General features: G+C 36.3%; 1 protein-coding gene across 2 annotated transcripts in view; it reads left to right on the top strand.

The window, feature by feature from the left end:
• Positions 1 to 25127, top strand: part of LOC150080972 (putative ATP-dependent RNA helicase DDX10) — a 274251-nt gene that overhangs the window by 141849 nt on the left and 107275 nt on the right. Inside the window, exons 8-9 of one of the 2 annotated variants that reach the window (XM_090381935.1) lie at positions 8343 to 8447; positions 22049 to 22211. In XM_090381935.1, coding sequence (XP_090238061.1) covers positions 8343 to 8447; positions 22049 to 22211 — 268 coding nt within the window. The remainder of the gene's footprint in view (positions 1 to 8342; positions 8448 to 22048; positions 22212 to 25127) is intronic. The other variant, XM_090381936.1, reaches the window with a different exon arrangement.

Genomic DNA, 25127 nt, shown 5'->3' on the forward strand with positions numbered 1-25127 from the left:
GGTTTAAATCTTTTCGCAGATAAGCTTGCTCTATTAGTTTGACAATTCATTGTGTATTCAATAGTGAGAAAAAGTGGGTGGGACATGCTGTATGAAGTAATGAAATTTTTGGATATTGCGTACACATGGTAAGAATATACCAAGATCCTTGACATAATGTGGCCTCGACAATGCTCCCCGCATACACACCCTACTCGGACACCCTCCAGTCACTATCTGGCAGAGTAGAGGTAGCAAGATTATACACTAGCTGATCCGGAAGCCTCCTAGAGAGTTACCAATAGGTTCGGTCCATTGTACTAACTAGCGGCCGGCCTGCAAACACCGTTTTAGAGCTGTACCCTCAAAATGTAAGGAATATTGGATCTCGCCATGATATTCATCATAACCTCAAAGTGCATCAATCATACTGCATGATGGAAGAGATAAGGAAGGGTTGACCGGAACGTAGCTCTAGAGACTAAACATGGGTTCCACCACTTCAAGCCTCCAATAAGCAAAGTGGTGGTATTGCACCGGTTGATGAGAGTCATCTACCACCTGTTGCTTCAGCAGAATCGAATATATGAAGTTATCCATATCCTGGCTTATTTGCCTTGTTTGGATAGAGCGGTGAGACCAAATGGTAAATCTGGCCATGTATTCTAAAAAATTGTGTTTAGGATTTCCAGGCAGTGATTTAATCTCTGTGCCCATTGATGCGAATGCCATTGCTGAGTTGTACTCTTGTATATGTTTTGTTAGTTACTTTCTTCATGTGTGTGTGTGTGTGTCCTCTCAGATGGTGGGTCAAGTGTAACCTTTCCATCGTGACAGCATTTAGCGTATTTATTCGATGTGTTAAACTCATGTCCCCAATATCTTGCATTGCAATACTCACAGTTGTAATGCATATTTCCTGTCATGCCCTTCCACATTAATTACACCTTGTTGATTATTTGCATCCAGTACTTCTAATTGATTAGTCCTATGCCGTTCCGCCTGTCTTCTCATTTCCAATCTTGCTTCAATGTGTTCTGTCCATCTTCGTAGTTGTAGAGTCTCGTTTCAGTCTCTTAGTATATTAGATCTCCTCTAATGTTTCATTAGCATTTCTTCTACATTTTCTCAAAGTTCTTACACTCTGTCCAGCCATTTTTACACTTCTTAAAAGTTAGAATGGTTTATTAAAATTGAAGACAGATAAAATAAACATACATTGATAGCTTTAAAGTATAGATTGCCTTTCTTCAGTCGAAAAATGTTAGTACAAAAATTAATAAAGAATGCCCGTTATGGTGGTCATGAGAGGCAAACCACATGAACGGGTGCTGGCAACATTTAACGGTTGGAAAATTTGGGCAGCATACCTAAGCGTTTTATATAGATAGTGATTTCTTCTGTAATTCATTTTATAACATGAATAGTCATGAACATAATGATGAGAGCACACATGTATTGAGTTTAATGTTACTTACAGTAATAATAAGAATATTGCTCAGTTACATTATGTTTCTGCTTTGTAATTTAATAAATTTTTGAAAATAATGTTAAAGCAGTGGTTTATAATAAGTTGGAAGAAGGGTATTTATGTAGTTTTCTATCTTAAAAATTAATATATATTTTTTTTAAACAAAGGGATAGACAGAGACTTGAAGCAGCATAGATGAGATTCCTATTACTGCTTCTGGGATTCACAAAACTACTTAAGCAAACAATATAGACATTAGAAAAAAACTAAATGTAACCAACGTAGCTTGTGAAATAGAGAACAATTCGAGAAAACTGGCTGAAAAAGCTGGAAATAGTGAGTGACAATAGTGAATGACAGATTAGTGAGAATTGTCACTCACTATTCTGTCATTCCAGAATGACAGACCAAACACTCAAGGAGAAGACGGAGGGACCAAGGATGTCTCGAGGAATAGAAACAGAAGTGAAATTTGAATCATTTTTTTTTTCCCTTCCTACCTGGGCACGTAATGAGTCTTTCCCTTTCCACCCCCTTACTTTAAAAAAAAAAAAAAAACATCCAAGCGTGACAGCTAGTCTGCTCTCTAGTTTAAACTTTGTGCTATGTCAATTGTTCATATAGTTTTAAATTTCTAAATTCAGTTGTCAATTCCTTGTTCCCAAACAAAAAAAAATATTTCTAAATGTGTCTGAGTCACGGAGATCGTTTTAATTGGGCTCCTTCAGTATAAATTGCTTTTTGTTGTTTAAAAATCATCCATAAATATGTCTGCTGTGATTGCAGATAGTGGATTTCCCATGCTGAGGCCTGATTTTTTTTTCAAGCAAAACTTATCCTTGAGTTTAAATTAAGATGATTCAAGGTCTATCTTAATTCTGTTAACATCTTGTTGGGTGTGGGATCTTGTTTGTGTGTGTGGGATCTTTATTTCCCATCTTGTCATTTTTTTGTGTATTTTAATTAATCCAAACTCTGTTTTGAACATGTTAAGAGTAGAAAACTTGCTTCTTGCCCAAATGTAATCAAGCACTCTAGTCTCTTGCCAAAACACTATTGGCCAACTTTTTGTCCATTTGTACTCCCACCTTTCTTACTACCCTGATGGTTCTGTTATATCTTCAGTTACAGATAAAGCTGACTTACTAGCATCCCTTGTGGGGGGGGGGGGGTTGAACCTTCATGCTATATAGATTACATTACTTGAAAATTCCATTTATAAAAGCAGTTTTATGAACAAATTCAGTATAGATTTTACAGAATGGATTTATTAATACATCCTGCAATGTGTATGATAGTCTTTAGATAGATTTAAGTTAGTTATCATAAGTTGCCAGCAGTAATATCTAACTACTGGTGTCTACTTTGAATCTAAAAACATTCAAAGTTATTAGATACTACTGGAAAGTTCTGGACTAATAATTTGAATGCTTTATAATGTTGCCATTAGCTTAGTGCCCTGACCATTTCAAGGACAATTGTTATTCTGAGTGGAGTTTAAACAGTTGGATAAAGGCAATCATTGAAACTATTTAGACAAGGGTAGTAACTACTGTTGGTGATATTTCTAAGGAGAGATGTACAGTGGTTTGGAAGGTATTAAATTTATTAAATTCTGAAGGTTATCCTTTCTGGGCTATTTTCATCCATCTTGACCACGGTCAATGAGGTTGGAAGACAGATTTCAGTGCCATCTGTACAGGGCACTGAAGTTTATGGGGGCTTCAAAAATCAAAAGAGCAACAGAAAAAAAAAATCACTATCAATTGATAAAAAACATGCCTACAGTTTAAAAGAGGAATACTATATGGAAAATTAGGTGCAGATTTTTGAATAGTTTTTGATGAAAAAACTGTTCATTTGGATGGGGGGAAAGCAAATTTATGTGCTGCATGATATTTTGAGCCAAAAAATGTCACAAATAATGACCTTTAAGAGGTTCATTTGAATCTGCCACAAACTGTCTCCCTGCTTTCAAAATCAATCAAATATCTTAAAAATTGCATAAATTTAAATACCCTCTAGTGAAGCAAATAAGTTGACAGTTTAATTGGAAATTGAACCTGAATTTGAGTGAACAAGAATTTGCTCCTGAAAAAAGAATGAAAATGAACACAGACAAACTTGGAATAGTAGAGAAAGAAATTTTAATCTGTACTTTTTCATCATTTTAGACAATGCAGTCCAGTCATTAAAAGATAGATTTGAGTTCATTGTAAAGAATTAATTTCAAATTCTACGCAATTTGAATTATGCAACAGAAATGAGTGACAAGTTGGTTTAGAAATTTTGTAAGGATAATTTCTAGATCAACAAAGAATTAAAACAATTGTGGTGTCCTGAGCCAACTTTGCCAAATTAAAGTTGGCTTGGGATGCCACAACCCTTTGAGCCAGCTCTGCTGCAGAATTGGCCCCTGCAGCGGAGCTTGGGAATTATATTAAATTTGTGGTTCCCATTGGATAATATCTAATTGAGAGGTGAATGCATGTAATATCTATTATTTACATTGTTACCTATGGATAATACCTCACTGCATCTCTTCTCAAGTTGAAGGGTCACTCCCCACCACATCTTTTCACAATTTGAAAGATGGTTCAGATATACCATTATTAATGAAATTGCACAGATAGGGAAAGAAGTAAAGTAGTGATGGCTCTGAAAAATGGGCTGCTTTCAATTGCTACATTTGGCAGTAATCAAAGTGATTAGCCAAGCTATATCTCATTGTGATGATCTTTTGGAGTAAAAAAAAAAAAATCACATTTAAAGCAGCTAAAAGTCATACCTCTACAAGGTATAACATTGGGTACCTTCTTCTGAACAACCTGAAAAACTGCTTGGCATGGTTGTGGAAGAACAAATACAAAGGCATTGTTAGTGAAATTTGCCTGGATGGGAAAAGAACAGGTAGTGTTGGCTCTGAAAAATGGGCCACTTGCAAATGCTACAGATGGCAGTAATTAGTGTGATTCAAAGCTATATCTCATTGCAGTGATCTTGGTACAACATTGGGGTTCCTTCAAAAAAAAAAAAAAAAAAAAAAAAAAAAAGACTGCCTGGCATTTAGTGTTGAAAATACGCTTGTTTATAGTAAACCATAACAGGTGTATTAAAAGACAATAACAGGTATAAGAGTATTAAAACAGAAGATTTAACACTTTCTAAATCAACAAAGAATTAAAATTATTGTGGTGTCCTGTGCCAACTTTGCCAAATTAAAGTGGGCTCAGGATGCCACAATCCTTTGAACCAGCTCTGCTGCAGAATTGGCCCCTGCAGCAGAGCTTGGGAATTATATTAAATTTGTGGTTCCTGTTGGATAATATCTAATGCAGAGGTGAGTGCATGTAATATCTCTTATATGCACTTGGGTGGTAATAGGCTATCCTTGTCACTTATTAATTTGTGTATTGAAAAGGGGACCTGCATATCGTCCTGTGAAAGTTAATAAATACTTGCAGATTTGCTACTATCAGATGCACTAAAAAAAATATGATAGATTTAAATGATTGCAAAGCTTATGTGTATGTATTGGTTAAATGTATAACTATAATGGTAAAACTGGCAGCCTGTGATCTGTTTAAAGAATTAATTAGAAGTGTTCAGAAAGCCATGAGTACTTTTCAAAGTTACCAAATTGAAAAGTGCAACAATCAGTCACTAGTGAGTGATAATGGTTCATATTCAAATTCAGTTTATGATCCTAAAGTCTTGAAAGACATTGATGAACTTAAATTTATCTTTCAGAGAAAAACTAATTAAAGAAAAAGTTCAAGAATAAGAAGAACTGAAATGTTCATTTTGTAAAAGCAATCCTAAACAGGTTAAGCAAGCTGATAATTTTAGAAGTGTGGTCCACACTTGTGCAGAATGTCTGTTTGTGTTTCTCTTCTGGTGTGAATAAAGCAGTTAAATGTTATGTCAGTCTGAAAATACAAACATAGCTCTTCAATCCAACGTGCACTACACCCATGTGCTGAGGTCATTACTCGTAGATATGTTGAAGAATGTCATGTGCAGATTTATTTGAATAACCATTTTCAGATCTTCCACTTCCATTGTGGAAATTGATTACCATAGCAGACTAAACCACAAAGATGAGTCTGACTTGGTCACAGGCATTTCTACTGTCAAGTTTGGGGAAAGTCAAAAGCAAAAAAAGGTTCTATTCTTTTTCACAGTAAGGAAATGCTTTATGGCTACATCTGATTATATGGTGCACAAGTTCCCTTCGAAAAATATTGTTCTTATAAATGCTGAACTAGCACAAATTTCATTAATTGACAGTGCATCATCTTAAAGTTTGAAATTTTTTGTGGAAAAATTTCTTTTACTTCTTGGTGTCATTAAAGATAAAGAAATAGATGAAGCAATAGCTGTTTATCAGTATCAGTTCTGTCAGTTTTTTTTACAATGTTATTATAAAAGAAAAAAGAGTTGATGTAGAGTGTTTCTTGGTTGAGAAACTGATGAGTGCACAAAGAAATTTGAAATATAACAGATTATCCAAAGTCATGCTTGGCATTTTAACAATTCCTCATAGCATGCTAAGTGGGAAAGAATATTCAGCCAATTAGAAAACTGGAAATGCTTTTGACAGTCAAGTCTAGACGTCAGGGCCATTGTTTCGAACAAAACTTTGACTCAATGTTTCTGAAGAGAGATAACAGTATTTTTATTGAAGCAATCAAAATCATTTGACATCTGACAGAATATACGAACAGAAATTCACATATATGGAAAAATGTTAGGTAAGCTAATGTTTAAAAGTATACTCTTGTAGACAATCTTGTGACTGTATTTTGATATATATAAAATTGTATTTTTTTTTTGGAAGCATTCCATGATGCCCATCATATATCAAATGGTGTCGCTGGTACTGCATGATGGAGGAGCTGGTTTTCCTGGAGCTTTGGTGTGAAGACTAAAACTGGTGGTATTACCTGTTGACACAGTGGAGTAGAATTCCACTGTGTGATGTGTATGCAGCACCTTGACTGCCATATACCTGGTATAGTATTTTAGGACTTGCATATGGCTTGTATATTCAAAGTTACTAACAGTTCCACTATCATGAAGGTGAAAGCAGAAGCTTTGGGGTGCCTCTGTAGCCAGGTGGGCAGGAGCAGCAGTGCGTAGCACATGCTTCTTGATTAGACTGGGGTTCGAGCCCATGACTACCAAATATGGAGGATGCGGAAAAGTCAGGGAATGACCACCGCATATCCCCAGAGCAATATGGCCTTATTTGCTAATGCTCCTAAAACCCAAATAACAAACAACATAACAGAGGCTTTGGTTGTCACAGAACAACTCTCTTTACTTAAATTCCATCCATTTGACCTGAATATCAGTTCCATCAGCATTTTAGACTCAAGTAGCAAGCCCTAGCCTATCATACCTAGAAGAATGTGATGTGAGTGGTAACAGTGGAGCAATTTGAACAGTGAAGGAATTACTGGCATTCAGTCTTCCATTTGAAATAAGTTATATATCTTCAACACAAGAAAAAGTTTTATTGCTATGGCAAGAAAAAACATGGTTATATTGTGAATACTGTTAAAATAAGGAACACTTCAATCATGAAATAAATAAATACATCAAATTAATGCTTTTAATAGGGTTGTAAGTTAGGCAGGGTAAGTAGGTAAATTCATATGAGCAATCTGCTCATATGAACCTAGCCACCCCTATATTAAATTAAAAATATAATAAGAAGAAAGATCAAAGCTCCACCTTTAATCTGGAGAAGTGAACATAGTGCCTTGCCCAAAGATACATGTCCACTCTCCCAAAGAATGAGCCACTTATATAATAGAATAAAATACCACAAAAGAGAAAGAGAGAGCTCATAAGTCTCTTCAGAGGGGTGTTGGCATTTGTGAACCTTTGGTTTTTTATTAGTAAGTTAATTGGGTGTATTTAAGTTTAATTCTATTTATTATGGTTTTTTAATTTTGAGTTGCATATTTGCATTTCCTTTCTGTTTGTTGAATGGAGAAGTTGATGCCTAAATTTGCATTCTGTTACATTTTCTTATTTAATCTTTATAGGACAGTTACCATAGCATATTTCATGAGTTTAGTTTGGTTGTTATTTTTGTGGCTTTTGAGTACTGTGGTACTGAAATATCAAGCTGAACCTCTAGAAATGTCAGTTTTTTTTTTCTTCTGTGCAGCCTTGGCTTTCAAGGATTATTATTTTATTTTATTTTTTCGGCCATATAAATGTTGCTTCAGCATTAGTTTGGTGTACTTTACTTCCAGAAGACATTTTTCTTTCTTTCAAAATACTTCTGTTTAATTTTAAATAATATAGTTCTCTATCTCACCAGTGTTTGACAGCACTTAAGGCATTAAGTAACTTTAGATGTGGTCCTCTTTGCAATTGAGGTTAGCTAGCATGATAAATCTGTGCCAAGGTTGCCTGGTATATCCTTAAGCAAATGCTTATGGTTAGAAGCTCTAGAGATACAAACCGATTCAAGCATATTGCTCTCTAACAGTATATGAATATATTTAATTGAAACACTATAAACATAGTTCTTATTCCCTCAGTGGAAAAAGTAAGCAACAGTGTGTAAATTGTTTTTTAAAATAAAAATATGTTCACTGTAATCGAATTATTCAATTACTTCACTTTGTCAGTTACTTTTCTTGATTATTAAACTTTTGTAAATTAAATTAGATTTTTATGGCAGTTGTATTACTGGCAAATTTTATCTTTGCTTTAAAGGGCACTGAATAAAAATCAGATCCATTTTATTTAATTTTTCCCATCCATTTTTTTTTATATTTTGAGGTAACAAGGTTTTTTATATAGCTATATCTTTATTGTAACACCATAACTATATGGTGCTTTATGTAATTTCTTTTTTTTTTTTTTTTAGTATTACACAGTATGCCAGCTACATGAAAAGATCGATCTTCTCTGGTCCTTTCTTAAAACACATAAAAAACAAAAGATAATAGTATTTATGTCCACCTGTAAGCAAGTAAGTTATTTATTGATTTATTATTTTCCTTTCATTTTTTGGCATAGATATCAATATACAGATTTTAACACACAATGTAACAATAACATGGATGAAGAAATTTGTTTATATATGGGTAATGCACACACATCATTTCTACTATCAAGGTAGTTTTAATGCATTGTTTTAATTATATCTCATATTGTGAATACCTTTACAATGAGTTGGCATGGTATTGCACTACATTGAATAAGTACCGCTTCACTTATGGAGAACACTAATGCTACTTATTCTCGGTGGATACCACCATCCAGGTGGCACCGTTTCGAAGCTTATTGGCTTCTCATCGGTGGGTGGGCAGATACTCTGTTGCAATAGTGACAACCCAGTTATGAAGTATAACTCCACAATATGAAATTGTCTGTTAAAAATCTCAGAACAGGAGCTAAAACAATGTCAAAGGTACTCAAAAATGATAGGGGTGAAATTAAAAATAGAGGATAAGGAATTTTAAATAATATAAATAGTTTGATGAATTAAAAAATGAAGGTGCTGAAGATATCACTGAGGAAGAGGATATGGAGATAAAGGAAATATTGGCTACTATCTCAATTATTCGTGCAGAAATGGGCACAGAAAATATCAAATATGAAAAAGGAAGCAATTAAAATTAAATCCAAAATGTTGAAAAGCCTGGGGGAAGATACTGTCAAGATTATCATATTATTTGTTGCTTCTCAGAAACAATTTTCAGAAGATTGGGCCAAGGCATTAATAACACCATATAATACATATAAAAAAAGAAATAAATTTTAATGTGGAAATTACAAAGGAATTTTGTTCCTTAGTATAGTTAAAATCTGCACAAATATCTTAGAGAAAGAGAGAAGGGCTGAAAGTATTGTTGAATGCAACCTTGGAAAAGAACAGCCAAGTTTAAGGCCAAATGGAGGATTCCAGGATCAATTATTCTCACTAAGACATGTGAAACAGTCTCATACCATCAGATTGCCTCTACCAAATTTCATTGTGGAGATATGTTCTGACAGGAAGCATTTTCTGGGCAATCTCCGCACCCAAACATCACCATCAGAATCAAACATTGTGTAGCAGCATTCTTCACTTCTCACAAGAACTTGTACTTGTGACCAAAGTGATCTTTTGTGATGGTGGTACCTTTGTATCTTGTAAAGACAGCTGTCACTGAAGAAGTAAGAAAATACTGTGAAACGTTTGACCCCATTATGTACATGTTTCCAATTCGGAAATAAACATAATACCAATGTAGGTTTAGAGTGTTTTATTACCTTCAAATTTCTTGCTGCATGTGATAACAAGAATGCTAAGTTTCTTTTTTGTCACCATACTAATCATACAGTTTGATCTATACGAGCTGTACATTAAAATAAGCATTATGTTATTTATTTTGCACATGTCTTGGGATATTATTTGCTATTAATCCATGCAAAAATGTTCAACATTTCTTCATTAAACTTGCTAATTACACTAAATAAGCAAGTGACTAGCTTGACATTACTTTGGGACATCTGAGAATTGTAGAGAGAAAATGCCCAGTGCCCAAATACAGCTGCAAGAAATGTTTGATTAGAATCATGAAATTTTACCTTTGTTGTACGGAATTAAATTATTATTGTTTATTTTTTTATTATTTGTTTATTTTTATTTTTTTTGTGCGCACAAATAAGTCACTATTTATAAAAGCTGTTTATTTGAAATGTTAATGTGGTACACAACTATATACTAAAATAAATTATGCATAAGGTAGGGTATGTCAGTCAGGGGCAAAGGTTGATGACGTAGAGCAGATATCATCTTTTAAGGGCAAAAAAGGTGATATTGTTGTACCCGTTGGCATGATATTAGTAGTTGTTAAGTAACCTGTACTTGTTAAGTAATTCCGCCAGTAGGAGACTGGCGGAATTACTTAACAAGTACAGGTTACTGTTTAAAAAAAGCCATGAATTAGGGTTGAATTTGAAACTGCCTGCAATTCTGCCCAGACACGATAGAAGAGAGTATATGATGAGAGCCTTGTCAATCAATTTTGCCCTTGAAAGGGGGACGCCTCCGTAGCCAGGTGGGAAGGAGCAGCAGTGCGTAGCACACGCTTCTTGATTAGACCGGGGTTCGAGCCCGTCACCACCAAATACGGAGGATGCGGAAAGGTCAGGGTTGACCACCGCATATCCCGGAGCAATATGGCCTTAGTTGCTAATGCTCCTAAAAACTAAATAACAAATAACAGCCCTTGAAAGGTTGTGCAAGGCTCAAGAGTAGAATTTTTTTCAGCCTGGTATGTGCTTGTTAACAGGAGAGACTGCTTTTACAGGGATGGGATACACTTAAATAGAAAGGGTGTAAGAATATTTGCTGATGCTATCGAGGCAGTGTTAGGTGGGTCGGAAAACTGCTAGCTTGGGGGGGGATACACAGACTAATAGATTAACAGTAGCTGCTAGCAGAGGTGAAAGTGATTCTTGCACTGCTTCTATTGGAATGAGCAGCAGCCTGGAAAACAAGATGCAGGGGATATCAGAGACTGCTGGGAGTCATTGCGGTACAAGTAAACACTTGGGTTGTGTTAGGGTAGCTAAGAATAGGAACAGGTGCATTATACTTGCATATACACCAATGCTAAGAGGAGTTTCATAAATAAATTTGATGAATTTGAGGTGTTGGTCAAAACATCAAAGGCAGATATTGTTGGAATATCAGAGACGTGGTGCCACACAGATATAAGGAATGCAGAACTAGAATTTGGGGAGTACAATGTGTACAGGAAAGAGGGGTTATGCTATTAGTTAAGAAACACATAAAATCCAAGGAAGTGCAGCCAGTCGACATCGCTGGACAGCGCAGTGTCGAGTCAGTTTGGTGTGACATAAGCACTGGAAGATCAAAATTGAGACTAGGAATGTGTTATAGGCCTAATGACTCTGATGAGTATAATAAAAATCTTTACAGGGAAATAGAATGGGCCAGCAAATCAGTCTTATAATGGGGGATTTTAATTTCCCGAATATTGACTGGAATTTGTGGGTTGGTCACTCACACACTAGCAAGGCTTTTGTGGATTTATTGGATGATTGTTTTCTACATTTGCATATTTGGGAAGCAACTAGAGGGAGTAATACTCTTGATCTGATTATCAGTAGTGATTAGCATTAGCAAAGGCACATGATGCAAGAAAGAAAGCTTATATAGCATCAGCCAAAAAAAAAAACCCCTTATTTCATCCATCCACTCACTCCAAATGTTTGTCAAGTTCTGCGTTGAATTTGATTAAGCTATCAACTTCTACAATGACAGATGGGTGTTTGTTCCAGCAATCAAACACCCGCTGGCTAAAGGCAAACTTTCGCACATCTATCCTATAACCGTCTTTCCTCAATTTGAATTTATGCCCCCTCGGGCAATTTTTTTCTGAGCAAGAGGAACAATCCCATCAGCATTGAGCATGCTCAACCATTCAAGGCTTTATACACCTCAATTAGATCACTTCGCAGGTGCCTAGTCTCCAAACACTATAATCTGCAAAACTTAAGCCTTTCTTCATAAGAGCAAAACTTTGGTCCATTCATTAATCTTATTGCCCTTCTCTGTACTCGTTCCAACAGTTCTACATCCTTCTTAAAATGAGGCCTCCAGACCTGTATACAGTACTCAAGGTGTGGCCTGACCATTACCTTATACAAGGGGATAATCACCTCCTTATCCCTGCTAGAAAAATTCCTGCATATCATTGACAAGACACCATGAACTACTCTTGCAGACCGTCTCCGCTGCTTAAAAAACTTCATATCTGCCTGCACAATTACCCCCAGGTCCTTTTCATTCTCTACCACTGTCGGTGTGGTTCCACAAAATTGATACTTTGCTCTGGGATTACTGCTTCCCATATGTAGTACTTTACATTTGTCAATGTTAAACTTCATTTGCCACCTCTCAACCCATCTGCTCAACTTTTCTAGATCCTGTTGCAGCAGTGTACTGTCATTAGTGTTATTAACAACCCTGCAGAATTTCGTATCATCTGCAAAGTTGGACATTAAGCCTGATATACCATCATCAATATCATTTATAAATAAAGAAAACAACAATGGACCAACACTGAACCCAGAGGGACTCCATTAATAACATTCGTCTACGAAGAGCTGTATCCTTTGATTACTACTCTCTGTTTTCCCCCCTCAACCTCCCCTTTATCCATAGCAGCAATTTGCCTCAAATGCCACACTGCTCCAATTTGTCCAGCAGTCTTCCATGTGTAACTGTATCCAAAGCATTTCTGAGATCCAAGTATATAATATCAAAGTTATTCCCTGCATCCATTTCTTTTGTGACTGCATCATAGTACCCAATCAAATTGGTCAGGCAAGACTTCCCCTTAACAAAGCCATGCTATGTCTGCCCTGTAACTGAAGTCTTGTCTAGATGATCCTGCAGTGCTTCTTTAAAAGGGCGCCTCCGTAGCCAGGTGGGAAGGAGCAGCAGTGCGCAGCACACGCTTCTTGATTAGACCGGGGTTCGAGCCCATCACCACCAAATACGGAGGATGCGAAAAGGTCAAGGAATGACCACCGCATATCCCGGAGCAATATGGCCTTAATTGCTAATGCTCCTAAAAAAAAAAAAAAAAAGTGCTTCTTTAACCAGTGCCTCCATTAATTTCCCTGGAACAGAAGTTAAACTAACAGGTCTATAATTACTTGTGTTACCCTTTGATCCTTCTTTGTGAATTGGGGTCACATTTGCACATTTCCTGTCCATCGGTACTTCCCCCGAGTCCAAGGAAGCTCTCAATATTATAGCTAAGGGCTTGCTTACTTCCTTTACTGCCTCCTTTAATATAACTGGATAGATCCCATCCACCCCAGGTGCCTTTCTTATGTTTATCTTCAACAATTTCTCCTGCTTTCCTCTGTTATTACAAAATCATCTAGCTCACTGCCAGAGTTTAGTTCACCTCTGGCATTCTCCTCCCTATCCTTATGTGTGAATGTAGATTCAAAATACTTATTTAGTTTGTTAGCCACCTGAGCAGGATCATCAAAAATTGAACCATCGATATCCAGTGGACCAATCTTATTCATCCCCTTCCTTCTAGAGTTTACATATGTAAAGAACTCTTTGCTGTTTTTTTTTTTTTTTTTGCGTCCTTTGCCAAAGATTTCTCATAATCCGCCTTTGCTTGCCTAACCTGCTTTGTGACAGACCAGCTTATATCTATCGTAGGCTTCCCTGCCACTCATTAATTTATATGTATCCCATGCATTTTTCTTCTCTGCCACGTGTCTCATTAGTTCATCTGACATTCATTTAGGCCTAAACCTTGAACAATATTTCTTAGTTGGTATGTAAAGCTTAGTAGCTTCCAAGATTAATTCTTTGAATTCTTCCAATTTTGAATTTGCTGTTGGTAACATCAGTTGGTCACACCGTATAGAATTTAAATACTGCCTCAGACCTCCGTAGTCGCCTTTACGAAAGCAACATCCATTCCCTTTTCCCTTGATGGTAGTTACCTCTTTGAATAAATCCTACTTCAGCACACTGTGATCACTGCCACCTAGTGGTTCCTTTATCTGCAGATGCTTAATGCATGAAGAATCACTACTGATAATCATCAACAGTATTACTCCCTCTAGTTGCCTCCTGAACATGCTGATATAGAAAACAATCATCCAATAAATCCATTGGATGATTGTTTTCAATATCAGGGAAATTGAAATCCCCCATTATAAGACAATCTGATTTATTTATTAACTAATAGCATAACTCCTCCTCCTGTCCTATCCTGTCTATCCTTTCTCTACACATTGTACTCCCCAAATTCCATTTCTGCATTCCTTATATCTGTGTGACATCACGTCTCTGATATGCCAACAATATCTGCCTTTGATGTTTTGACCAATATTTCAAATTCATCAAATCTATGTATTAAACTCCTAGCATTGGTGTACATGCACTTATTCTTATTCTTAGCTACCCTAACACAACTCATGTGTTTCCTTGTACCGGCAGCAGTCTCTGAAATCCCCTGCATCTTGTTTTCCAAGCTGTTGCTCATTCCAATAGAAGCAGTGCAAGAATCACTTTCACCTCTGCCAGCGGCTACTGTTAATCTATTAGTCTGTGTATTTCTGATCCACTTAACACTGCCTCGATAGCATCAGTAAATATTCTTGCACCCTTTTTATTTAAGTGTATTCCATCCCTGTAGAAGCAGTCTCTCCTGTTAACAAGCTCAGACCAGCCTGAGAAAAATTCTACCCCTTGATCCTTGCACAATCTCTCCAGGGCCTAATTGATCGACAAAGCTCTCATCATATACTCCCTCCTATTGTGTCTGGGCAGAATTGAAGAAACATTCAAATTCAACCCTAATTCACGCTTTTTTTCAATCAATCAGTTGATTTCACTGTACAGAATTTAAAAACTGTCTGAGAACACTGTAGTCACCTTTACTAAAGCAAAAACCCTTCCCTTTACTCCTGATGGTAATTATATCTTTAAGTAAATCCCACATCAGTAAACTGTGTTCACTGCCACCTAGTGGTTCCTTTATCTGCAAATTCTTATTACAAGAATAATTACTTCTGATAACCAGATCAAGAGTATTATCCTTTTTGATTGCCTCTGGAACATGCTACTGCAGAAAACAATCATCCAATAAATCCACAAAAGTCTTGCTAGTGTGCATCGACCAACTCACCAGTTCCAGTCAATATCTGGGAAGTTAAAATCCCCCATTATAAGACATTCTGATTTACTAGCCCACTCTATTTTTCTGTACAATTTTTCATTTTACTCATTAGAGTTATTAGGCCTATAACATGCTCCAACTCTTATTTTTGCTTTCCCAGTGCTTATGTCACACCAAACTGACTCAACATTGCACTGTTCATCTATGTCAACTGAATGCACTTCCTTAGATTTTATGTTTTTCTTAATTAACAGCATAACCCCTCCCCCCTCCTCCCTTCCTAACCTTTCTGTGCAAATTGTACTCCCAAATTCTAATTCTGCATTCGTAATATCTGTGTGACACCACATCTCTGATATCCCAACAATATCTACCTTTGATGTTTTGAGCAGTACCTCAAATTCATCAAATTTATTTACTAAACTCCTAACATTGGTGTACATGCAAATATACATGCACCTGTTCCTATTCTTAGCTACCCCCAACACAACCCATGTGTTTACTTGTACTGCAATGACTCCCAGCAGTCTCTGAAATACCCTGCATCTTGTTTTCCAGGCTGCTGCTCATTCCAATAGAAGCAGTGCAAGAATCACCTTCACCTCTGCCTGTGGCTACTTTTAACCTTTTAGTCTGTGAATCCCCAAAGCTAGCATTTTTCCAACCCACCTAAAGCTGCCTTGACACCATCAGGAAACACTTTTGCACCCTTTCTATTTAAGTGTATCCCATCCCTGACATATAGTGATCCCAAATAATGTGCATGTTTATTACTTTTTTAAAAATATTGTAATTTTTTCAGTCCTTTTTCTTTATTTCCGGTTCCGATCCTCCATTTTATATCACATGACATCCGCCTGTAACATGCTGTCGTGGAGAAGAGGGTGAAAGCAGTCAGGGGGTGGAGTCACGCCCATAGATCATCATTGCTTTTGACCTCTATTCCTCACCGCCATTTTGGATATGGGAACCCATCTAAATTTTAATCGAATAGACAATAGCATTCAAATCTTCCACCTTTGTTTTTGTATCAATGTATACTGGAAGTTTCTGCGTAACTTCTAGCAGTGTAATCTGTATCAGCAGACGATTATAACTATAAATTATAGCACTACTTACGTGTTTTAATAATTTAACTTGTCATGTAGATCGTAACGTAAAATAGTAATATTTGTAGAGCTTTTAGAAACAGTGATTTGGCATATATAACTTGCGTGAGATTTTGAACCATGTGATGGCAATAGATAGTTAAATTTATTATCTGTCATTACTACTTAGATTTTACAAATGTAACATTTTAACGTAATACATATAACCACTCATATTTTACAAACGTAACATTATAACTTAAACTTGATAAGAGGTACCAAATTCATATAACGTAACTGCGAATTGGAGTTGAATTTGAAAGTGTCTGCAATTCTGCCCAGAAGCGATAGGAGGGGATATTTGATAAGAGCCTTGTCAATCAATTCAACCCTGGAGTGATTGTGCAAGGCTCATGGGATAGAATTTTTCTCAGCCTGGTCTCTCCTGTTAACAAGCACAGATGGGATATACATAAATAGAAAGGGTGCAAAAATATTTGCCAATGCTTTTGATGCAGTGTTAGGTGGGCCAGAGCCAGAAAACTGCTAGCTTAGGGAGATACATGAACTAATAGATTAACAGTAGCTGCTGGCAGAGGTAAAAGTGATTCTTGCACTGCTTCTGTTCGAATGAACAGCATCCTGGAAAACAAGGTGTGGGGAATTTCAAAAACTGCCGGGAGTCATCATAGAACAAGTAAATACATGGGCTGTGTTAGGGTAGCTAAGAATAAGAACAGGTGCATATATACTTGCGTGTACACCAATGCTAGGAGATGAATTTGAGGTATTGGTCAAAACATCAAAGGCAGATATTGTTGGGGTATCAGAGACATGGTGTCACACAGATATAAGGAATGCAGAAATGGAATTTGGGGAGTACGATGTGTACAGAAAGGACAAAATGATAGGAAAGGAGGAGGGGTTATGCTATTAGTTTGGAAACACATAAAATCTAAGGAAGTGTGGACAGTGCAGTGTTGAGTCAGTTTAGTGTGACATAAGCACTGGGAAAGCACTGAGAGTAGGAGTGTGTTATAGGCCAAATGACTCTGAGGGGTATAATGAACAACTGTACAGAGAAATCGAGCGGGCCAATAAATCAAATTGTCTTATAATGGGGGATTTTAATTTTCCAGATATTGACTGGAACTTGTGGGTTGGTCATTCACACACTAGCAAGGCTTTGTGGATTTATTGGATGATTGTTTTTTACAGTAACATGTTTGGGTGCAACCAGAGGGAATAATACCCTTGAGCTGATTATCAGTAGTGATTCTTCATGCATTAAGAATTTTCAGATAAAGGAACCACTGGGTGGCAATGATCACAGCATGCTGATGTGGGATTTACTCAAAGAGGTAACTGCCATCAGGGGTTAAAGCGAAGGGTTTTTGCATTCATAAAGGTGACTATGGTGGTCTGAGACAGTTTTTAACTTCTGTACGGTGAACCCAACTGATGATTTTACCAACAGCAAATTCTAAATGGGAAGCATTCAAAAAATTAAACTTGGTGGCTACTAGGCTTTTCATACCAACTAAGAAATATTGCTCAAGGTTTAGGCCTGAATGGATGTCAGATGAACTAATGAGACATGTGGCAAAGAATAAAAATGCGTGGGATACATTATAGTATTGGTATTAGTAATTGCTGCTTGGTGCAAAAAGCCTATGGCTTATGCTGCACCAGCCAAAAAAAAAAAGAAAAAGAAAAAAACCGAATAAAACAATGATAAAAAAAAAAAATAATAATAATAATTAATAAAAGAAAAGAAAATTAAATCTATCATCCTATGCGATAGGGTACTATCCAGATGACCTTTGAATTGCCCAAACTGTCAGCCTCTACCAGGCAACTTATTCCAGTAATTTATAACTCGCTGGCTAAAATAAAACTTCCTGCAGTCCAATCTAAACATTTATCCCCCTAACTTGAATTTTTGTCCCTAACTTGAATTTTAGTTCTAGCATCATTTATAATCTTGAAAATTTCGTCCTCATTCATTTTACTGATACCTCTCAGAGCCTTAAACACCTCAATCAAATCTCTATGGTGTCTAGTTTCCAAACTCTGCAACCCACATATTCGAAGTCTTTCTTCATAAGGATCCCTTTTGCCGATCTCACCAGGCGAATTACCCGTCTTTGCACCCTTTCAAGAAGCATATGTTGCAAGAAAGTCTGAGGCTTGTGCTGCACCAGCCAAAAAAAATTCCCGAGTTACCCACAGAGAGAGAGAGAGAAAGAGAAAAGTAGAAAGGAATCACCAATAAAGAGAAGAATGATGATATATACCTCAGACATATAAATTAGCAGGTGACACAGAAGGCTATGGTTGATATAAGGTAGTCTGTAATCAAGTCACAAAGAAGGTTAGGCAGGGAAAAGCAGATTTTGAGAAATATTTGGCAAAGGATGTAAAGAAAAACAGCAGAGTTCTTTACTTATGTAAACTCTAACAGGAGGGGGATGAATCAGATTGGTCCACTTGATATCGATGGTTCAACTGTTGATGATCCTTCTCTTGTAGCTAACAAACTGAATAAGTATTTTGCATCTATATTTAAAAATGAGGGGTTATTCAGGGAGGAGAATGCCAGAGGTGTATTCAACTCTGGCAGTAAGCTAGATAATCTTGTAATAACTGAGAGCAAAGTGGAGGAGAAATTGTTGAAGTTAAACATCAAGAAAGGCACCTGTGGTGGATGGGATCCATCCAGTTATATTAAAGGAGGCAGCAAAGGAAATAAACAAACCCTTAGCCATAATTATGAGAACATCCTTGGACTCAGGGGAGGTCCCCATGGACTGGAGATGTGCAAATGTCATCCCAATTCACAAAGCAGGATCAAGGGGTGACACAAGTAATTAGAGACCTGTTAGTTTAAATTCTGTTCCGGGGAAATTAATAGAGGCACTGGTTAAAGAAGCACTGCAGGATCATCTAGACAAGACTTCAGTTATAGTTTGGACAGAGCATGGGTTTGTTAAGGGGAAGTCTTGTCTGACCAATTTAATTGGATACTATGATGTGTTCACAAAGGAACTGGATGCAAAAAATAATTTTGATATCATATACTTGAATCTTAGGAAAGCTTTTGGTACTGTTGCACATGGAAGACTACTGTGAAAATTGGAGCAGTATGGCATTAAGGGCAAATTGCTGCTATGGATAAAGGGATGGTTGATTCAGAGAAGACAGAATGTTATTAGTGGAGTCTCCCAGTTTTCGGTGTTGTGACCATTGTTATTTTCTGTATTTATTAATGATATTGATGAAGGTATATCAGGCTTACTGTCTAAGTTTGCAGAAGATGCAAAGGTTGGCAGGTTTGTTAATGACACTAATGACAGTATGCTACTGAAACAGGATCTAGAGAAATTGAGCAGATGGGCTGAGAGGTGTCAACTGAAGTTTAACCTGTAAAGACAAATGTAAAGTACTGTATGTGGGTAGCAGTAAAACCAGAGTAACATATCAACTGTGTGGAACTACACTCATTGTAGTGGAGAATGAAAAAGACCTAGGGGTAATTGAGCAGTGCAGACAGTCTGCAAGAGTAGCTCATTGCGTCTTGTCAGTGATACTTTGTATACAGGAATTTTTCTAGGAGGGATAAGGGGATAATTATCTCCTTCTATAAGGCAATGGCGACACCTTGAGTACAGGTCTGGAGGCCTCATTTTAGGAAGGATGTAGAGCTGCTGGAACGAGTACAGAGAATGGCAATGAGATTGGTGAGAGGGAACAAAGGGTTTCTCTTATGAAGAAAGGCAAGTTGCAGTGTCTGGAGACTAGGCACCTGCAAGGTAATCTGATTGAGGTAAATAAGGCCTTAATTGGGTGGAGCAAGCTCAGTTCTGATGAGATTCTTTCTCTTGCCTGAGAGGACATAAATTCAAATTGAGGAAAGACAGCTGTAGAATAGATATACGGAAATTTGCCTTTAGCTAGCAGTGGTTAATTGCTGGAACAAACCTTTATATGTCATTGTGGAAGTTTTCAGCTTAAATAAAATCAAGGCAGAAGTAGACAAACATTTGGAGCGAATGGATGGGTGAAATGGGAAGGGATTTTTTATTTTGCTGATGCTCTATGTCTTCTTTCTTGCATCACATGCCTCTGCTAATGCTACATCAACTTGTGACTCCTCTACCATTAAGACTTACAGATTACTTACTTAACCAAGCCATACGATACGTCAATATTTAATTTCAGTCACTCCAATCAATACCTCTTCCTTACATCATTTCTCTCCAGACTATGATTGCTATAATTGTATCCCTCTTAATTTATCTAACAAATGATTATATTTCTATCCCATTTCTACCCTTATTTCTATATTTATATTTTTATACTTCACACTAGAAGAAAATATGATCAAGAATCAATACTGTACATATATAATTAATATCATACATGATTATTACTTAATCAGTACCATTTATTTTTTCTTTTTGTTTCGTGTAGTTTAGTTTTTCGCTCTACTGGGTTTTCCATGCTACTAGGATATGTTTAATTTTAGTTTTTTGTATGTAGCATTCAGTGAAATATGCATTAATGTTGCCATTGATCTTTGTGATTCTAATTTTATTTTTATTTTCTTCATATTCTTTTCAATTATATGTTAAACTTTACAGTTTATTTCACATGATAGTAAGGCCGCCGTAGCCTAGTGGTCAGGTGCGCGGGTGCATAAGTACACGTGCCTTGAGTGACTGGGGTTCAAGCCCATGACTGCTCAATACGGTGCTGTTTCTTGTATTCTGTCTATCTTGTGAACTCCTCTGACCGGTTGGTCATCCCGGAGTATAAACAGAAAATTTATTTATTTAGTGAGATAATATGCTAACATTCCTCTCGTACTGCTCTGTATAGTCCAAATTTTTTCCTATATATTTTCGTTCAGTGGTCATTTTGTCATTGGTATGGTGTTGCCATGTGAGTGCTTGGCTTTCTATCTTATTATTTTTCCACTACAAAATGACCACTGTTATTCAAATTCATTGCATTGCGGTTCTGTCTTTGGAAATTTTTTTTCTTTGCGTGGATTTGTCTAATGTTTGAAATGTAGTGATTCCCTGACTATTATTGGCCTTGTGGTCCTCTCTCAAGATGGGGCATAATCGTCAGTCTATTTTATTTTATTTTTGTTCTTTTGGTCCAGTATTGTAGATAGTTTGTGTCTCCATCTTTTGTGATATTTCACATAATTTGGACCTGGTTCCACAAGGGATGCCACTAATTTTAATTAATTGGCTTTTTTTAAAATTATTCTTTGGTTATTTGGTATATTTAGGCATGTTCCTTCTACAGTGCACTTTTCTTGATTATTCCCCCCACCCCCCCCCCCCCCCCCTTTGTTTTGTTTCATTAGTATAGTTTATTTTTTTGCTGTACTGGTTTGCCATGCTACTGGCATAAATTTAATTTGAGGTAGGATATATGTGTGGAAATTTGCCTTCGGCCAGCAGGTAGTTATTTTTGGAACAAATTGCCATCTAGTGTTATGGAAGTGGAGTGTTTGAATAAGTTTATGGAAGAATTAGACAGTTCTTAGAGGGGATGAACATGTGATGTTGGGAAATGGGTATTTTTTTGCACTGATACTCTATAATCTTGCCACTACTAATACTAATAATTGAGGGAGATGATAGTATCTTAAATTGATCAATATTATACTAACAAAGAGCTATAAATTTATTCTTTCTTTTCTTTTATTTTAGATTTTCTTTAAGATAGTTTTTACCTCTATCTGTTTTAATCTGATATGTAGAATTAAAAAATATTTGTTTTTAATATAGGTCAAATATACATATGACATGTTTTGTCACTTGAGACCGGGATTAAGTGTGATGGCTTTATACGGTACATTACATCAACAACGAAGAATGGCTATCTATGATGAGTTCTGCAGGAAGAATCATGTAGTTCTCATTGCTACTGATATTGCTGGAAGAGGATTAGGTAAAGATGATAATGAGTGACAAAATATTAAGCATTTTTTAACTTTCAGTTAAATTTAACCTACTGATGGTGGTGAGTCAGATGACAGTTGACCCTTGAAAATAAAATTTCCATCATTAACTATCAGTTAATCATTAAAAATATGAAAATATTTTTAACTTCCTAAATATAGTAAAACCTTTACTGCAGTAGTTCCTGAAACAATTTTCTTCTGGTATTCTATGGATATTGGGGATGGGGCGAGAACCTGTCATGTGACTGCCACCGTGTTTACGACTATTTGGCATTTTACTTTAATAATGGTATTGGTACTGGACAAATGCTGATACTCTGTTCATTTATAGTTTCAGGTTACTTACTTTCTTATCATGTGTACGCCATATCCAAAAATTTCATTACTTCATACAGCATGTCCTCCCCCCCACTTTTCTTTGATGTAACGTTGCCACATTGTCGAGGCCACATTATGTCAAGGATCTGGGTATATTCTTACCATGTGTACGCCATATCCAAAAATTTCATTACTTCATACAGCATGTTCTCCCCCACTTTTCTTACTATTGAATACACTATGAATTGTCAAATTAATAGAGTAAGCTTATCTGTGAAAAGATGTAAACCTCCCAAACACTTCCTAGTTCATTCCACAAATATATGTGGTCGCAATTCTAATTTCAACGATGTCCATTTCCACTTGCAGTCTGCCAAACCCTGTGTACTTTTTCTGACAGAATCTCAGTTATCAGTTGATTCAACTACTGCTAATGTCATTTGCCCATATGATTCACTGTATGATTCCTTTTGCCTCAAAGGTGGTACTTGTGCATATGTTCGTTCTAATATTTCGTGTTAGAGACTTGGTAATTTGGAATCTCCTCTTTTCAATCTTCTCTGGCTCTCTACCTCATTGTTTCAAATTCATCTGTTATCTCTACCATTCTCCCAACTCCACTAATCAATTAGATTTTGATTTGTGATTTTGGTTTTTTTTTAGGAGCATTAGCAACTAAGGCCATATTGCTCCAGGATATGCGGTGGTCATTCCCTGACCTTTCTGCATCCTCCATATTTGGTGGTGATGGGCTCGAACCCTGGTCTAATCAAGAAGAATGTGCTACGCACTGTTGCTGCTGCTCCTTCCCACCTGGCTACGGAGGCGCCTTAATCAATTAGAGCTCCTCGACTTCCTCTCTTTGCAACTTGACTTTCTCCTGTCAAACTTTCCTAACAGTCAAGTAATTTTCCTTGGTGATTTTAATGTTCATAACTCCAGCTGGCTTCTGTTTTCTAGTCACACTGACCCAGCTGGTCGAGATGCTGGGTCAGTGTGATGTCCCGGATTGGACATATAGCCACCATAACATTTGCATCAAACATGATGCAAATCATTGTCGCATTATGGCATATTCCTGGCATTATGTTTGCCTGGACGTACAATGGAAAGAGTTTTTTTTTTTGGTTAGTAAATAAGTTGTTGATGTCAACAAAAAAAAAAAAAAAAAAAAACCAACTGACCATAGAAATGCTGAAAGCAACCCTACAAAATAATGAAGAATTATTAAGAAAAATTCACTCAGCAGAAAAATATATTTAATTATATTTAATTTCTCTTGTTTTTATTGTTAAAAAAAATATTTACTTTTATTATTAGTATTATTTCACAAAAAAAAACACAACTTTTTTTCACTAAATAAAAATGAAAATCGATTAAAAATATGACTCCTCTAATAAGTTTTTTTTTTTCCTCTCCCCCACTTCTAATAACTATTTTTCTCAGTTCATGTACTGAATGCTGTTCGCCGTGTAGTGTAACACAGGGGATACTTTTCCTGATTTAAAATATAATATTTCAAAATGAAGACAGCTGCTCTACAAGCAAAAATCACAATAAGTTAGCATTTGTCAATTGAATGATTTGTAGAATTTCTTAAAATACCGATTTAGATTGACTCGTACCGTAAAAATTAAGCTACGCTATTAACTTGAGTTAGCATTTGTTCAATTGGTGCTTGGAGAATCCCCAGGAAAGCAGCACGATCCAAACCAACACTAGCTCCTTTACTAACTCGACTCCATTTAATCGAAAGGCTCTAGTCCTTTCAACACTCTGTTCTTTGTCAATGGTCTGAACATAGACCCAGTCTTAATAGCCCATAACAAAGCTCTTCCGTCACAAATGGCTAAACTCATACTAAAAAATCTCCACCGAACTAAATATAACCATAATGTTACATCCTTTCTCTCCTTTCACCTAGACTTTACAGTCTCGATGTGTAAGGAAGCACATACTTCATCAGGTAACTCTGATCTTTATGTATTGAACTGCAGTTTCTCATGCATTAGCTAATCTCGAGAATTTAGTGATAGCCAAGTCACGCCAGTTATGTGTATTTAATTTTAACTACATATGTCAACAATTTTTCTTTCTATTAATTGTATTGTATTCTATTCTATTCTAAACGTGTGTCTTTGTTTTACTGTAAGCCCCTATAGCTGTTGCATTAGTTGTCCTGGGGCAAGCTCAGCATGTTTTCTGTACTGTATAGATCAGGCCTGGGCAAACTTTTGGGCAGAAGGGTCACAATAGGAATTCAAAAAGAAGGTGGGCCGCACTTAAAATACTATTTTTAGATTTATTTGTTATCATGAAGAAGAAATATAACATAAAAAAATTATTCTCTAACAACCAAGAATTTGATGAGATGAATGGAACTGTTTTACATCTTTTAACATTTTTTTAATTTCGGGTGTTAATTTTGTAGTTGAGATTCTTAAAACTGCTTGTAAATGTTCATCGGTGATGCTAGATCATAAAGAATTTTTATTTAGATTCATGATGGAAAATGTTTGTTCACATATGTAGGTTGATCCAAAAATAACCAACATTTTTCAGGCAAAATCTTTAAGTTCGTTGAA

Source organism: Mastigoproctus giganteus, chromosome 9 (genome assembly GCF_048544385.1).
Source record: "Mastigoproctus giganteus isolate SK-2022 chromosome 9, ASM4854438v1, whole genome shotgun sequence".
In the NCBI taxonomy this organism is placed as follows: domain Eukaryota; kingdom Metazoa; phylum Arthropoda; class Arachnida; order Uropygi; family Thelyphonidae; genus Mastigoproctus; species Mastigoproctus giganteus.